This window comes from Cynoglossus semilaevis, chromosome 17 (genome assembly GCF_000523025.1).
Source record: "Cynoglossus semilaevis isolate Cse_v1.0 chromosome 17, Cse_v1.0, whole genome shotgun sequence".
NCBI lineage: Eukaryota > Metazoa > Chordata > Actinopteri > Pleuronectiformes > Cynoglossidae > Cynoglossus > Cynoglossus semilaevis.
The window spans coordinates 13,881,263-13,897,994 of record NC_024323.1 but is presented as its reverse complement, the minus strand read 5'-3'; the positions used below and the strand labels follow the sequence as shown (position 1 = coordinate 13,897,994).

The window sequence follows — 16,732 nt, the reverse complement described above, 5'->3', positions numbered from 1 at the left end:
TGAACCATTTGATCTGCATCTTAAATGACCCAGAAGTCCACATTCTGTTTGGGTGTATTGAGGAGGGTGTGTGCGATAATACACCAAGTACAGAGACACACAAGAAAAGATTGATTTCTTTATTGCTTGACTGTGCAGTGAAGAAGAAAAAAACAACTCTTTAACACACAGCGTCACTGAAGAACAATCAGTGGATAATTGTCATAAAAAGTGTAAAAAGACTGGTCCTCTGAGAGACTGGTGACAGGTTGGACTGAGTCGGGATTATTAAAGTGAACACATCCAGGTGAACGCAGCAATACGTCATATACAGTCAGTGGAAAATACTGCATGTGTACGAACACGGGGGGAAAACAACAGTACCAGGTTTAAACAGCATTATTGTGTACCAACAGTCTGACAGATAATTAGGATAATTAAGACTTCTGTGAAACGACACAACACCAGTGTCTGAACAGGGGTGGTTACAACAGGGCAGGCACACGTCTGGGCCCCTAAAGCCGTCAGGGGCCCCACCTGAGAACATCAATCAGATTGCTGTTGAATGCAGCCTGAAAATAATCACTCACTTGTTCTGGATGTGAGGTGAAATGTTAGGTCAACTAAACTGTTCTCCATGTTCTCTGGTGTTCACAGCTCCATCAGGTCAACAGTACCAGATCTGCAGCTACAGATGTGTGACCAGGAAACACTGTGACTGCGTGACAGGAGACCAACAACGTCAAAGTGCTAACTCATCCCTTAACCTGCATGTGGGAGACTGGGCTGGAGAAAACACACACAGGGAGGACCAGGGATCAAACAAGTGAACGTCATGTTGTAAGGCAAGAGCACTAACCACTCTACACTGTGTCAGAATTTAAAAATATCTTCCTTATGGTGTTTTTTAAAAGTAGTTTACATATAAGTCACATGACTTTTTCCTTTAGTCAGTCTAATCTTTCCTTTGGTGTTCAAGCTAAACACAACAACAACAAATAAAAACTCAGTCACCTGTGTCACAGACTAACTCCATGTTACGAACATGAACCAAATTTATAGCATGAAAACTAGAAGGAAAAAAACTGTATTAAAGTCATCCTGATATTTATAAATCTAAAACTTATAATAACAATAACTGCCGATGTTCAGTTACCAACAGGGGGCTGTCGTGTCTCACTATTTGGCAGTGGTCAGTGGTCACTCTGGAAATTTAGCCTAAAACATGCATCATTTTCACACATTGTTTTGTTTTTGTTTTTCACACAAAATACAGTATATAAATCCAAACACACCACATCGTTTTTTTTTTTTTTAAAGTGAGACTGAAATGTCTGCTTTGTCAAGATTCAGTAACGAGGAGGAAACAGAGTGAGCTGAAAGGCAGAAATAACGAAAAGTGTTAAAAGTAAATAATCAAACGGTGACGATGATGTGACTGGAATTTACCGGAGAATTTTGTCTCAAAACAAGACAAACACAACGTTGGACAAATGCAGTCAAATGTCTGTGACCTTTTTAAAAAAAAAATGTAAAGAACATCAAGACAAACGAACAAACAAAGAGCCGTGGGACGAGGACAGTGGACCAGGCCGACACCCTGACCCAGTTCTATTATCTTAATAAGAGGTTAACGTTAACGTTAGTCTGACAACTAAGAGGAATGTCTTTGGTTTGGATAAACTTCATAAAATGTCAAACTACTACTGTCACACTGTGGACAATAAAAACAGAACTATTTTGGAAGAATCACTGATGTTTCACAGGAACAACCTGGAAATACTGTCTAAACTGCCAACGTACAGTCCTAGTGACCCTGAGGGAGCTGAATGATGGAAACCTGTGTTTTTACGTCACGGCCCACAGTAGATCTTCTGAGAATATACCCACAGATACAATAAATAATGACAGGCAGTAACAGAGGGATGTGGGTGTGGTTACACGGCAAAGTGAAGTGCAGAGGTGGAGGCTGCGGGTCAGAGGGCTGGAGCTCAGACGGAGAGGGAAACAAAGCTGTTGTACTGCTCGATGTTCCTCTTCAGGATGTCGGAGCAGGGTCCCAGGACTCGCTCAAACCTCGGCCGGTCCAGTTTCACACACTTCAGAGGTCCGCACGCAGCCACGGTGGCAGCGCGGGGCCGGTTCATCAGCAAGGCGATCTCACCTGGACGAGAAAAAAAACAGTTTGAGTCAGTTCTATATTAGGGGAGCTCTCTGGGATAAAAAGAAAATCCAGTGTGATGAGGGTTAAAGGTCAGAGAGGAAGGTCTGATGTTGAACTCACCAAAGTAGTCAGAAGGTCCCAGTCTGCCCACCTCCACAAACTCCTCATCCTTGGACCTTCTCTGAAGAACTGCTGCTGTGCCCTGACGACACATGGAATATAAATTACAGCTCTTGCAAGGACACTTTGTTGATTTTGCTATTTTTTTAATTGATGACTTATTTTTTTATTTTATTTTCTAACCGTTCCCCTTCACGTTTGGATCTGAAAAATGGCGACTGCAGCTGACTCTGGGTCAATACCATAATAAGAAAAAAAAGTGTTTGAAGAAAAGTGAGTTCAGTACCTCCAGGATAATGAAGAACTCGTCACCAGGTTCTCCCTGAACCACGATTTTCTGTCCGTCCTTAAACAGCACCGTCTCCAGGGCGTCAGCCACGGTCAGACGCTCCCACTTGTCCAGAGACTCTGCCCAGAAACAACATACGGATCAATGCGTCTATCCATTTAATTAAAACAGAAATACAGCGGAGCTGAGTTCTCACCTAAAATGGAAACCTTGCTGAGGAACTCCTCGTACATCTTGCGCTTTCTCAAAGTGCTCCCCTACGAGGAAAACACATCAGTTTATTTAACCAAGTCGTTCAGTCTCCGCGGACCAAAGGTCTTCAGTGCTGGACAGCTCACCATCAGTATCCTCCTGTAGCTGTCTCGGTCGATGCCCCACAGCTTGACGTTGGACTTTGCCCGGACTGTTGCTGCACGTGGGGTCCCGTAGATGAGGGCCAGCTCCCCAAAACTTCCTCCCTCACCAATACTGGTCACCCAAACATTGTTCACATAAACCTAGGGGGAGACAAAGAGCAGACCAAGAAATGACACCATTATCGCTCCTCACACCTGTATGACGATATCTCAGCATCACAGCAGTATATTTGTCAGGGGCTGTCTCTGATTGGACGGTTTTACATGCAACAAAAGACAAAAAGCTCTTACATCCATCTCTCCCTGGTCAATCACGTAGAAGTTGTCTCCTTCATCACCTGCAGCATCAGGGAAACTCCCGTAAATGAACAGACTGAGAACAATGGACAAAGTAATCCTTGTGTTACGTCAACTTTAAACCCACCTTGTTGGATGACTGTCTCTCCGGCGAGAAAGTTGACAGAAAACATGGCGTCAAAAATGTCACTGGAAAGAGAGAAAAGAAAAGAATGAGCTGAGGAACTTCTCAGCAGACTACTCTCTGCCAGATTGCAGAAGATGAAGTGAGATGTTTGTTGCACTCACCTTCTCTCATTGTCATCCAGGTGAGCAAACAGCACGTTCTTCTCCATGGCTTTGCCCAGAGCTGCCATACTCTTGTAGTCTTTAGGAACCACCTGGTTTATAAAAATAAAAGTTGAAGGTCAACTGGTTGAGAACTGTTTACTTACTTACTTTACATTCACTCTTTTTTATTTTTATTTTTTACATTTATCATATTCTGTTAAGTTCATTTGAACAGCAGCATCACCTTTCTGACATACGAGGCGGCGTCTTCCTCCGTGTACACCTCGGCACTGATCGCTCCTCTCCGGCTCCGACCTCTGACCACAGGGTTCATGGGTGGAGACACTTCATCCTCACGAGAGTCTGACACAGAGTTGGCCTTGTGCTGTGGAGCCACCTTTTTAGCCTCCTCCTGCATGACAGCAGATGTTATATTAATACATCCTTTATAATACAGGCCCAACATTAGCTTGCGGTTCAAAACTCTCTCTCTTTGGTATGTTCTACATCATTCACTGTCACCTTCTCTAGTTTTTCAAAGTGCTCTCTCAGAAAAGCCATGGGTCGTTCCGGCCGTGCTGTGCAGAGCTGGATGATGCAATCTTTCAGCAGCTGCTGGATGTTGTGCTTCTGGACGTACTGCTCGCATTCCATCAGGCTCCGCTCCTCCTCAGCACTTAGGTTGCTGGATGCCATCTTTATTCTAAGATGAAACAAAGGAGAAAGGAAAAGTAAACACAAAGATGGATTGGATGGATTTAAAGGCTTTTTTTGTTGCATTTACAAACAGAATGCTATAACCAAACCATGTATTCAAGCCTCCATTACATAGACTACCTAATACACTTGACCTGCAATTTATACGCCAACAATTTTAATATCAAACGTTGCAAAAGAAAACCAATTCATATTAATTTACAATATATTATGCCAAGTTCACAAAAGCCGTTCACTTTTATCACATCATCATATCCTGCTGCTACAAAAGCCTACTGTGCTTCTATCAGTAAACATAAGCAGGTGACCTTCAGCTGATAGACCAGAGGGTATTGAGAACTACTGTCTATTGTTCAATACCTACTATACCGTTTATGGTGCATTTAAAAAACAAAAACATTACGAGTTTGTAAACTCAGATCTTAAACTCCTATAACTCTGACAATATATATCTAAGTTATTGTAGTTTTTACAAATAAATTTAATGTAAACCTGAGAGAACTTATTCGATGTATTTGCACATTTAACATAAAACATTTACTTGTAAAAAGGGCGTGGAAAGGTTACTAATACAAAGTAGACTCCACAGACATCAGCGGCGAAGTAAACGGTACAGGATGTTATAGCCGCACGGCTACAACCGTTTAATAAACTGAGGAAAAAAGTTTTTTTAAATAAACTTTTCGATGGTATGCGCTTGACTTCAATGTCGCCTAACGCTAATGTTTACAAGAAAGTCTAACGTTGTCCAATGTGGCACAGCGAGTACAGTAATGACATTGTTGTAAACAGCGAGGGCTGCTCAAAATGAGGAAACAAAATGGACTTCAACTAGCTTAGTGACCTAGCCGTTAGCAATAGGCATAACGCTAAAAACAAACAAAAAAAGAACACAGCGTTCAGATGATGAAGTATGAAAAACTTTTAAAGGGATACTTCTGTAAGCGTGCGAAATGGAAAAGAGAAAGAAAACACTCACCGTATCAGTAAAAAAACAAACCTCTTCTGGTTTTTCTTCACTTACTTCTTGACATCCGAGTTCCTTCACTTCCGCTTTGGTCCTTTCATAGTAAAGGGATCGCAACTTAGAAAGGATACAAAACTGACGTTAATAAAGTTAAGTAAGTAAATAAACAAATTAAATACATTCTTGATATATCAAGTGTGTAGTCCATTGCTTATCTTACTAGTAAATGTTTATGATAATGTAATGGTAAAGAGTAAAGAAAGAAGTATTTTTACAAAAATGTAGCCTTCTGTTTTCAAAACAGGTGATAACCTCACACTACCTTCTTCATGTTTATTTACCCTTTTTAACAGTTTCTTCATAATTTTGTCTCAATAGATTAAGTCCATGTTTGTCTTTTAAGAAATGATCCAAAATAAATACTGGCAGATATAAATTTTTTAACAGTTTCTTCGTAATTTTGTGTCAATAGATTCAGTCTTTGTTTGTCTTTTAAAAAAATATCCAAAATAAATACTGGCAGATATAAAAATGCACTGGGGAAATTTTGTATTTAGGTAAATGTTTTTTTTCCCCCTGTGAATAACATTAGCTCATCAATGTACTATGACCAGAGTCCAGAGATTATATTTGCCTTCATCTTTAAATAAAATTTAATTGGTAATGTATTTACCCACGTACATCAGTAATATAACACACAGCGTTAGTGTGAAGTGTCCTCGTCATTGATGCCTTACGTCCTGACTATTAGTTCTTGCTCAACAGCTGGGAGCAGACACACCCACCGCTCTCTCCCAGCCTGTGTAATAACACAGTCACTTCCTTCACCAACTCAGACTGCACAGCTCCGTTCGTGTTGACTGCCCAGAGTCCACGAATACGGCCTTGCACTTTCCTCCACCTCCCCCTTCAGTTACTCCAGCTAAGGTAAGCCTCAGTCATTTTTACCACCTTTACAGGCAGGTAGAGCGGCTGTTCTCGTCTCTTTTCGCTGCAGAGAAACTACAGTAGACAGAAATCTCCATTAGATGCATTCATTCTGCCTCTAATGGATGTTATTGTCTCAGTGTTTGTTTAACAAGGCAGGGGTGAAGCCGAGTACTCCACACTTAGTAATGTGTTTCTGTGCAGTAATCTGATAATGTATCTGTTTACGTGGAAGCCGTGCCGCCTTGAATACATACGTATCTGCTTTATAACAGTAAGAGAGAAGGCACGTGACTTTAAAGATGTTTAAGTGTGCACCGTCCTGACCGCAGCAGGTTCTTAGTAGAGGGAAGAACAGACAGACGTAACAGTAGAAGCATTTTCAGAGAGGATTCTTCATCTCCTTCACAGCGGTCTTTGCCTCCCGTCCCGTCTTTGGACCTGCAGCAGCACATCTCCACGGCAGACACATTCCATCGGCCTCCTCTGCCCCCGTTCAGACATGTCACTCCACAGTTTTGGCCTGGAGCCACTCTCCTGCCACGCCTGGAACAAAGATAGGACCCGTAGGTGCAACTGCTCTTGTACTCACCTGCCTGCATTTCCATTTATAGTCAAACAGAGTTTCAGGTACAACCCTGTAAAATCTTTACACAATAGTAGAAAGGCCTGTTTTTCTTTCTTTCTTCTCAAACTTTGATCCTATCACGTTACACACCTTCTCTGAAGAAAACTCTGCTCAGCCATAGTTAAATTGTTGACCGCTGACTTTAAAAAAAATTTTTTTATCACAGTTACATTTTTTAAATAAAATTTTTTTTTTTATCACAGTTACATTTTTTAAAAACATTTTTGAGTCACAGTCATATGTTAACTAGGCTCAGGATGAAATACCTTTAAAAAAGTTTCGGTTTGACTATAACTTGTTCCTGATCCTGGTAAATATATCAGTTCAGGTAGGCTACACACAACATCCATGTTTTTGTGTCAAGTATTTGTCAGTCAAATTGAGAATCGTAGTAAAAATGTAACCAAAAATGATGGCTCCATGGAGCAGATATAAAAGATAAAAAAATTAAATTCTTTTTATTAATAAATTATTTTTACTCTGCAGTTTTAAATCCGTCTGATGTCACAGCACAGGCCGCTGATACATTTTCCTCTTTCTCTAATTGCATTAATGTTGCCCAGAGAACCACAGAGAATCAAATTACCAATACAGGAAGTGGGAGCTGTAAGAGCTGTACTGCATATACCCTACAGTACTACATTTGTACACGCGTTCAGATTCTTTTTTTTGTACGGCCGCTGTTAAACAGATGAGCCGTCTTTAAACAGCCTGTGGTTGTTTAATAATAATTGACTGATTTTTCTGTGTGTCCAAAGACATTAAACTGTCTCTTCTCTGCTTCTGTGTTGAACCCTGATAATAGAAAAAGCAAAAGTAATTATTTTTTTCCAATTGAGCTTAAAATTACGGAAAAGTCAAGGTTATTAAAAATACCTGTTTTAAGTCAGTTTGACCTCTGACCTTACACAGATTCAGCTGAGGTTCCCCAGTCAGCGCTTCCATTCTCCATAAACAGTATTCAGTGATTACAGAACGGTGTCTCATGTTGGACAAAACTGTGTCTTTGCAGAGATTGCAGTGAGTCCCAACAACAACACAGTGAACATCTACGAGAAGAAGGGAAAGGACTGGGTGAAGATCCACGAGCTGAACGAGCACAGCGGACGGATCACTGGTACTGCTGAGTGTGTGTGTGTGTGTGTGTGTGTGTGTGTGTGTGCACGCACGGAGTAGTTAAGTCGTAATGTTGTGATTTGACAAATTGTCTGTTTGTAATTTTACAATTTTGTTAATTGTTTAAATTACATTTAGTGAATAACAGGAATGAAAAATGAGTAATAAAGTGAACTAGTGTAACCGCGCCCTCTGCTGGTGACTGTTCAGATTGGCTCTAAGTTTTATATATATATATTTATTCACTTTCTCAGGTATTGACTGGGCCCCAAAGTCCAACCGCATCGTGACCTGTTCCTCTGACCGAAACGCTTACGTGTGGACTCTGAAGGACGGGGTGTGGAAACCCACGCTGGTGCTGGTGCGCATCAACCGTGCAGCCACGTGTGTGAAGTGGTCTCCTCAGGAGAACAAGTTTGCTCTGGGCAGCGGAGCTCGACTCATCTCCGTCTGCTACTTTGAGAAGGAGAACGACTGGTGAGAAGAGACACTGCTGTATGAACCTGCCGCTCTGACTCTGACCGTGCTGCACAGGCTGTGACTCTGAGTGTGACGTGAGTGTGTTGTGTTTACTGTCAGGTGGCTCAGTAAGCACATCAAGAAGCCCATGCGTTCAACGGTCCTGAGTCTGGACTGGCATCCCAACAACATCCTCCTAGCTGCAGGGTCTGCAGACCTCCACTGCAGGTGAGACCAGTGTTGAGATCTAAACAAAACTAAAGTGTTCAAGGTTTCTGGGCAGGTAGACAACGTAGATCTGGACCACAGGTCAGTCTGGATAGTTCAATCCAGAAATTGGTTTTGAATCAAGCCAGTCCAGTTGCCTACTTTTAGACTTGAACTCACATTGAACATGTGAAGTGAAGTAAAATACAGTTAAATTGAAAACGTCGATCACCGTCCTTTCTGTTTCTCAGAGTTTTCTCAACCTTCATCAAGGACATCGAGGACAAGCCCGGACCCACAGCCTGGGGGGCAAAGATGCCTTTTGGTGAGGTGATGCTGGAGCACAAGGACTGTGGGGGCTGGGTGCACAGTGTCTCCTTCTCACCCAGTGGTGACCAGCTCGCATGGGTGGCCCACAACAGCAGCATCTCTGTGGTCGATGCTGCACAGAAGAAGGAGTGAGTTGCACCTTATAGATTTTTTTAGTGTTTGAATATGAGCTGGGTTTTGTCTCTAGTATTTGTTGACGTCGTCACATTGAGGTTGTTTGTTTATTTGTTTGTTTGTTCAGGGTAACCCAGCTGACCACTGAGTACCTGCCGCTGATCAGTGTCCTGTATGTCAGCCCCACTGAGATTGTTGCTGCGGTAATTAGTTCTATCTATCTGTCTGTCTGTCTGTCTGTTATCCCCTGACTTTGTGTGTGTGATGATGTGTGATAAAAAAAAATACAGTTCAAAGAAATTCTTGTTATTAGTCCAATTTAAATGTAGGGATAAATATATTGGGGTTTAGAACTACCCCCGTCCCCAAAAAAATAGCTTTTTTTATTCAATTCCGTGAACACAATGCTTAGGTTTCAGGCAGGTTGATACATGTATTATCTCCTTATCTCCGTTGTTTTACAGTCATTTTTTTCTCATGCTGTAAAGCAAATATAGAGACCAGGAGTTCTTCCTAAATATTTAACCACAGAGGGCGTGGTGGTTATTTATAAAAGGGATTATTCCAAGTTGTGGACTGCGGGAAAGCCAGGCTGTTGGACCTGTTCTCTCAGGGCAGAGGGTTTGTTTCGCAGCCACAAACTTGTGACAGCTTCCAGGGAAGGAATTCAATTTTAAATCTAAAGTCTTTTAAATTCGGGATTAAAAACCCACAAAACCACCAGGACTGAAATTCAAACAGGGAAATTGTGCTTTTGCATAGTCAACATTGTCAAATACTTTTTTTACCCTGTTGACGTGGTGACATAATTATCTTTAAGCATCTGTTTAGTGTATTCTTTTCCTTTGTGTCACTGGTCCAGGGCCATGACTGCTGTCCATACCAGTTCACCTACCAGGGTCCGGCTAGCCTGAAGTTTGTGAAGAAGCTGGACATCCCTAAACAAACGTCCAAGGGCAGCATGTCTGCCATGCAGCACTTTAGAAACCTGGACAAGAAGGCCACAGAGGAAGACAGCAGCGAGGTGACCACCCTTCACCAGAACAGCATCACGTAAGAAGCTCCGCTCCAGCCACAGCATCCATCGTCAAAGATCCTAAAGCCGCTCAGGAAACTTTACGTTTTTCCTGATGATGGAAAACTTCTCAGTTGACACAGTGTTTGTGATGTGTTGTTGTGTCCTGCAGGCAGCTGTGTGTCGTGTCAGGGGAGAGGAACAGAGTGGAGAAGTACAGCAGTGTTGGTCTGGACGGAGCCATGATCATCTGGGACTTTAAGGTTTGTGTTTTTTAGTCTATATTCATTTTTTTTTTTCAACATGTCAAAATGACATGATTCATTTGGTGGAAAAACTGATCAGATCCACACACATTACTCTGTTTTATTTATTTAATTTTCCTGCCGTCCACTTTAATCTGGTCAAAAATGTCTGAAATGTCTTTGAATCTGAACAGACGAATGACACAAACATCAACTATGAATGAAAGAAATGAAAAACTCCTTTAAAGTTTCAACAAAGTTGTTTCGCGTTAGCGGTACTTTGAAGATCGTTGAGCGGTCTGTGAGTGGAGTGTGATGCGTTTGTAGCGTCCGTTCACGTGATGACGCATCACCATTAAAATATAAACTTCATCTCAGCGAGGTTTGCTCTAAGTCAAACCTGGTGGCGCGACTCATGTTCCTCCTCTGACTTTGCAGCATTAAAGTGACACGACGGCTGTGATGTCAGACTCGCCGAGGAGTCCGTCCGCTCGCCGACTTCTTTGGACACGCTGGGTGTGGAAACGAACCTTTGGATGTCTGAGGATTAAACGTCTTTGATCAAATAAAGACATCATTATGGTGTATGTCAACGTTGTTTGTTGGTGTTGGTGGTTTTTGTTTTAAAGCTGAGGTTTTAAACCTTTGTAAAGTTCTGAAATTTCTTCATCAAAATCATCTTTAGCCACACATGCTAAAAATGCAAATTTTGGTGCAGAAAAGTGAACAATCTGTATTTGTCTGTATTATATATATATATATATTTATATATATATATTATTTAGCTTAAATGAGAAGTTGATTTTTTATTGATTAACCGACTGATCAATAATGTGGCCTTTCAGCTTCTTGAAAGTCTCTTTACTTTTCTGAGAATAAAGTGAAAAACCAGACCATGTAATACCTTTACACACCACTGTGTGGTACAAATAATAATTCAACTTTTTTTTTACATTCCTTTTTGTATTTGATTTTTAGAAACTTGGTCCACTGTTAATAACTTTGAGGACTACTAGTGGGCCGCGACCCTTGCTTTGAGAAGCAGAACTTTTTTTCTCAAACAGGTATTTCCTTTCTCTGCTAAAATGAAAACATCGATACTACAGATCACGTGATTGGACGACACAAACAAGCCACTGCGCCAATGAAGAACCGCCGCTGAGCTCTGGACAAATCAAAGGAGCAGCTCTACGACAACAAGTCTTGCTTTCATCCTATCAGGGCTGGATATGTGACGTCACTCCGTCAGCTGTTCTTGTTTTGCTTCTTTTCCCCCTGTTTTATGTTTCCTGTAGTCTCCTGCTGACCGAGCGACCAGTGAGGGAAAAATAAAACCGCCTCTCATTCACATCCAGCGGGGAAGCTCTTCTCCCCGTTCTCTCAGAAACGTTTCCTCCGTATTTCTCTTCCACATTGGAGCCGTCTGCCGCCGACATCGAGCGCAGAGGTTCAGCCGATCCCAGGCCTCCAGTCCAGGGCGGAGGGAGGAGAGGAGGCGGCTGGGGATCGGGATGGAGGACGCAGAGGGAGCTGCTGGGCCCGGAGCACCGGCCGGACCGGGGCTGCGCCGCTTCGGCTGCGCTTCCTTCAACCAGGACTCGACGTAAGTGAAACCTTTTCACTGAATGCTGCAGGCTATCACTGACAAAACACGGACAAAACACGGACACAAACACACTGTCAACACAGCGGTATGTGTTGAACAACAGCTCGACTCTAGAGTTAAGGAAACGCTGCTAACAAACACCGCGTTAGCCGTGTTTACGCCGTGTTTTTAGCGTTCGGACTGGTCTTTACGTTTTAGTTCTTAAATCACAAATATCTAAAGAAATTAAAACGTTAAGAGCCAACAGTCTATGATGGATTTAGTGGTGTCCATTTGGGCTTCCGTAGTTTTGCGATGCGCTTTTCCAAATTGTAAGGTAAACCTGTTAGCTTAAATGTTAGCAACCTAAACAATGTCCGAGTTTGCTACAAGAAAACTTATCATTTAAAACTTAGGCCTAGTCACAATTTAGCCAAACATCTTGTGGGCAGTGACGGAGATTCTTGAATGAATCTCAGTGGTAACTTAGACATTTTTTAATATAAATATGGCCTTATGAATATGTTACTTAGACATGAAATGTTCAAGTGCTGGTGCACGGACCCTCAGCGGGCCTAGTCTTTGTGTTGCTCAGTGAAGGTCAGGTTGTGTTGTACTAATTCCAGTTCTGCAAATAAACACAGGTTGGTGTAACATCTTCTACATTATGACAATATTGGCCACAGGGCTGAGCCAATAAGGTTTTACAGCTGTGCGAAAAGGAATTTACAAGGTGTCACCGCAGGAGGGTGGAGAAGACAGCATTAAGTTAGGTCGTTTAGATGCAGGATGTTATGAAATGAAATTACACCATTTGTTTCACATTAATGTTTCTGTTAAATGGGTTCACACTTCAGTCCCAAAGGTTCAAATCCTCAACAAGAACCTGGAGGTTTGAAGCCCTGTGACCACACGTCGTGGTCGTTCCATCGTTTACACACAAACCTGTCTGTTTTTCTGTGCACAAAAACTGAACTGCAGCGTGAGCTGGAACATTTATCACCAGGACCATATGGCAGTAACAGTTTTCTGGCAGCAGAAGAATGTAGACTCATGGTTTATCTTTTTTTTTTTACCCTCTGCCTTGCAGTGGGTGTAATTACTCGTCGCCTCCTCTAACGTCTCGTTCCACTCCCAAACACAGCATTTAGGTCGAAACCGTAACAAAAAGAGTGAGGAGTTTTGAGAGGAAAGAAACTGCCTGTGTCAAACTGGCAAACTAACAAAAAGTTTTTTTATAGTTTTTTTTTTGGGGGGGGTCTCGTGCGTGTTTCCTCCTGTCGACACGCAGGATGAGACAGGACAGGAATGTACAGATATTAACGCAGGGAATGTTGATGCAGGTTGTCATTATGAAAAGAAGCCGTTGAGGACGGTCACGTGACTTTTAAACAGGTGTGGATGGATGGATGGAGGGGATGGATGGCTCTCTGCATATATAGTCTCTCATCAGATTTTTACTGCTCACCTGTAACCACGTCATGTAATCATACATAGACGGGTTGGTCACAGTAGCTGCACCTTTAACCAATCTTTAGTAAACGGGTAACCGTCTTGTCTGTCCTTTAATTTCCTGCTCTACTTTTTGTATGACTCATCCGACCACAAGACATTTATTTTTGTAGCACCAATCATACAACAGTCAACATCTTTTTTTATAATGGCAGAAAAATATTGTAATGGAAAAAACAGTTCAATTCAAATGTAATCAATCATAATAAGAAAATAAAGCTGTGAAATGAATTTAAAATCATCCGAGTTAACGGTTTCAAAATAAGCACAGGACCGAGTGCTGATGTGATCTTTATAAAATATTGTGTCAGATAAAAACAATGACTCATCGTTCTGTCTCAATGCAGGTCTTTGGCTGTGGGAACAAAGAGTGGCTACAAGCTGTTTTCTCTGACCATGGTGGAAAAACTGGACTGCATCCATGAGAGTGGTGAGTGATCGTCAGTGACGCTGACAAAACATCTGGCCCACAGAGCAAACGTGGACGGGAGACACGACCATGACATGTCATTAAGACTTCTGGTGTTTATCTACAAGACATTTGTCATATTCCTCATCTAAGATGTGACGTCCCTGCTTTATCATCTAATTTCCTCCAAATTAAACTGCAACGGCCATTAAGTTTTTCGTTAAAAAAGACCAAAGATTTCACTCTCTCAGTATTTATTACCTTCACTCACATATTTTTTTTCAAAAACCCAACATATTAAGCATAGATGTTTAGTCATCCACGTTATAACCTCATCTCCTGAAATTACTTTTGCAACAATCTGTTAATTATTCAGTTTTCAAAGAATAAGGAAAAAAAGCCACAGCCCAGTTTGGGTGCAGTCCACACAGTGGGACACGGCCATCGTCCTGACATATACAGCAGAGCCTGCTTCTAAACATGGAACAGATGACATAAACATTACTCCCACTGGTCAGCAGAGGGCGTGGTCGACTCTTTCCTAGCCATGTTTGCATAGATGATGAATAAGATTCATGACTGCTCGTGTGTGTGTTTGTTTGTTTGTCTGAATCCAGCTGCCATGGGAATAAGAGAGAGGATAGTTTTTCACTCCGTGTTTGAGTTGTAGTCTGGATTTGACAGACATGGCCTTGTCAAGTATGGAATTATATTCAGTGTATTGTAGCAGAGCATGAGTCCAGTGGTGAAGAAGTATAAGATTTAAATATAAGTTTCTGTTAAGTCTGAGAAAAAAGAAAGTGTTCTGTTTAAAACAGATGGACTGGTTAAACGCACTGACAGTAGAGTAAATGTTAGGTTTTAATAGGAAGTAAAAAATAATGTAGTTCACTTTCCTAATTAAATAATAATGAATCACTAGAATTCGGAGGTGCTGATGTGTTTTCCCTCTTTTCCTGTGTTCCTCCACAGTAGAAACTCCTGATGTCTACATTGTGGAGCGGCTCTTCTCCAGCAGTCTGGTCGTGGTCGTGAGCACAGCCACGCCCCAGCGCATGAACATCTACCACTTCAAGAAGGGAACTGAGATCTGCAACTACAGCTACCCCAGCGACGTCCTCAGCGTCAAGCTGAATCGACAGGTGAGCGGCTTCAGATCTTCAAACACCCTGGGTTAGCTGACGTTAGTCTGACGTACAGCCGTGATGTGAGGTCTTCAGGGTCTGAGGAGAGGGTTTTAGGGTTAGATTTATCTGAGTGTGTTGAAGTCCGTGTGTCTCCTTGGTCGGCCATCTTGGTCTTCTGTGTGTAGACTCATGTTTGCGTACCGGGGCAGAGGCAACGTCCCACAACTGTGCAGACGTTCCACTTGAGAAGATGTAAACCGCGATGGCTGATGACCTCAGAAGCAGATGTGTCATGATCAACAGATCAACACGAGTGCTGGATCCTCAGGTTCATCGCTGAAGAAACACATGAACCGTTGCTGTAAACAGAGCGAGAACGTTGATGGAGTTGAGGTTCAAGTCCCCGGTACGACCACAATCTGAGCAATCAGACAAAACATTTATAGAACCTCGGGTGATGAGCCGGCCACCGGTGGTCTTCCACACTGTGGGGAAATGTTGTTGACCTTCTCACTGTCTGTCACGGACCAAGAGTCGACCAAGATGTGACATTTAAGACAAAATGACGCTAAAGTGCTAAGTGACATTTTTTGACAAAAACTTTGGACCAGGTGTAACAGCCGTGTGGCCCCTCTCATGGTCCGCCACCCGGGTGTTTTATGTACTTGAAGTATCTACTTACTTACTTACTTTGACGAGTACTGTATTAAACTAAGACTTGTATGATGAGGTGCAGTACCATGTCCTGACAGTAGAGCTGCTGTATGTTACAGAGACTGATAGTGTGCCTTGAAGAGTCCATTTATATCCACAACATCAAAGACATGAAGCTGCTGAAGACTCTGCTCAACACTCCGTCCAACCCATCAGGTGAGACGTGGGACGTGTCCCCCCCCACAGTTCACTCAGTCTGTACAGACGCCCCACCTTTACTGTTAATGCTGGGAGAGAAACCCGGTGAACGTCTGACATCATTCAGATTATTTAAAGATAAACAGAAGGTTCTAATGTCGTTCCTGTTCCAGAACTCCTTCATCACCAGCCTCGTCATCCTTCATGTGCCACAAATCCCTGTTCTTGTCGAAGGTGTCGTTGACTTTTATGCCTGTTTTGTTCCCTGTCTCCTGACATCATCCAGGTCTCTGTGCTCTGTCTATCAATCATTCCAACTCCTACCTGGCATATCCTGGAAGTGCCACCATCGGAGAGATTATCGTGTACGATGCCAACAACTTGGTAAGTCAGGTTTGATCACATTGCGTCTTGGTGTCGTCAGCCATAACATCAGTGTTTTAGTTTCAGTGGAAAAAAAAGAAAAAATGTATTTATATATGTAAGTAATTATACAAATACATATTCAGTATGAACTATTTCTAGTTTGTTAGTTACAAAGTATGGTAAAGACAGATGGCAATCTGTTTTATGCATTACAACAAGTCAAGTGTAATTCCTATTTGTGCCACTAGATGGCGGCAGACTTCAAATGGGCTGAAATATCTTTTTCAATTTAGGTTTATTTTTCATTTAATTTTGAACCTCATTTTGCCCTGTGAGCCACAGTTTGCCCTGCACTGATATGTATACTGTATATACGTGTATTTTGTGTGTATTGTTGTTGATTTCCTCTGTCCACCTCCCTGTCGTTCCAGAACACAGTGACCATGATTCCAGCTCACGACAGTCCTGTGGTAGCTCTTACCTTCAACGCCTCGGCCACCAAACTAGCCAGCGCCTCGGAGAGAGTAAGGACCTGCTTCCCATCTCCGTCCCGTTAACTACAGCAGCAGAAGTTAATTAACTTGTCACTCTGGTCTCTGCAGGGCACAGTCATCCGGGTCTTCTCCATTCCTGAGGGTCTGCGTCTCTTCGAGTTCCGCCGAGGCATGAAGAGGTCAGATT

General features: G+C 42.3%; 3 protein-coding genes across 3 annotated transcripts in view; 2 read left to right on the top strand and 1 right to left on the bottom strand.

The window, feature by feature from the left end:
* Positions 1-104: 104 nt before the first annotated feature.
* prkar1aa (protein kinase, cAMP-dependent, regulatory, type I, alpha (tissue specific extinguisher 1) a) lies at positions 105-5,307 on the bottom strand. Its single transcript, XM_008330532.3, has 11 exons — positions 5,172-5,307; positions 3,998-4,178; positions 3,720-3,887; positions 3,494-3,585; positions 3,333-3,394; positions 3,200-3,246; positions 2,891-3,049; positions 2,749-2,809; positions 2,550-2,671; positions 2,264-2,345; positions 105-2,143 (listed from the first exon to the last, which is right to left on the bottom strand). The coding sequence occupies exons 2-11, from the start codon at positions 4,169-4,171 to the stop codon at positions 1,971-1,973; spliced, it is 1,140 nt and encodes a 379-aa protein (XP_008328754.1). The 5' UTR covers positions 4,172-4,178; positions 5,172-5,307; the 3' UTR covers positions 105-1,970.
* Positions 5,308-5,858: 551 nt separating this feature from the next.
* Positions 5,859-10,798, top strand: LOC103393532 (actin-related protein 2/3 complex subunit 1A). The gene is made up of 10 exons (XM_025064576.1): positions 5,859-6,086; positions 6,498-6,652; positions 7,727-7,831; positions 8,085-8,307; positions 8,410-8,517; positions 8,748-8,954; positions 9,068-9,143; positions 9,803-9,993; positions 10,128-10,218; positions 10,639-10,798. Exons 2-10 carry the CDS (start codon positions 6,589-6,591, stop codon positions 10,642-10,644), a joined length of 1,071 nt encoding a protein of 356 aa, XP_024920344.1. The 5' UTR covers positions 5,859-6,086; positions 6,498-6,588; the 3' UTR covers positions 10,645-10,798.
* Positions 10,799-11,567: 769 nt separating this feature from the next.
* The window catches only part of LOC103393541 (WD repeat domain phosphoinositide-interacting protein 1-like), a 7,872-nt gene continuing 2,707 nt past the window's right edge, over positions 11,568-16,732 (top strand). Inside the window, exons 1-7 of the mRNA XM_025064536.1 lie at positions 11,568-11,803; positions 13,645-13,727; positions 14,679-14,848; positions 15,607-15,703; positions 15,972-16,069; positions 16,483-16,575; positions 16,654-16,728. Coding sequence (XP_024920304.1) covers positions 11,712-11,803; positions 13,645-13,727; positions 14,679-14,848; positions 15,607-15,703; positions 15,972-16,069; positions 16,483-16,575; positions 16,654-16,728 — 708 coding nt within the window. The 5' untranslated portion in view covers positions 11,568-11,711. The remainder of the gene's footprint in view (positions 11,804-13,644; positions 13,728-14,678; positions 14,849-15,606; positions 15,704-15,971; positions 16,070-16,482; positions 16,576-16,653; positions 16,729-16,732) is intronic.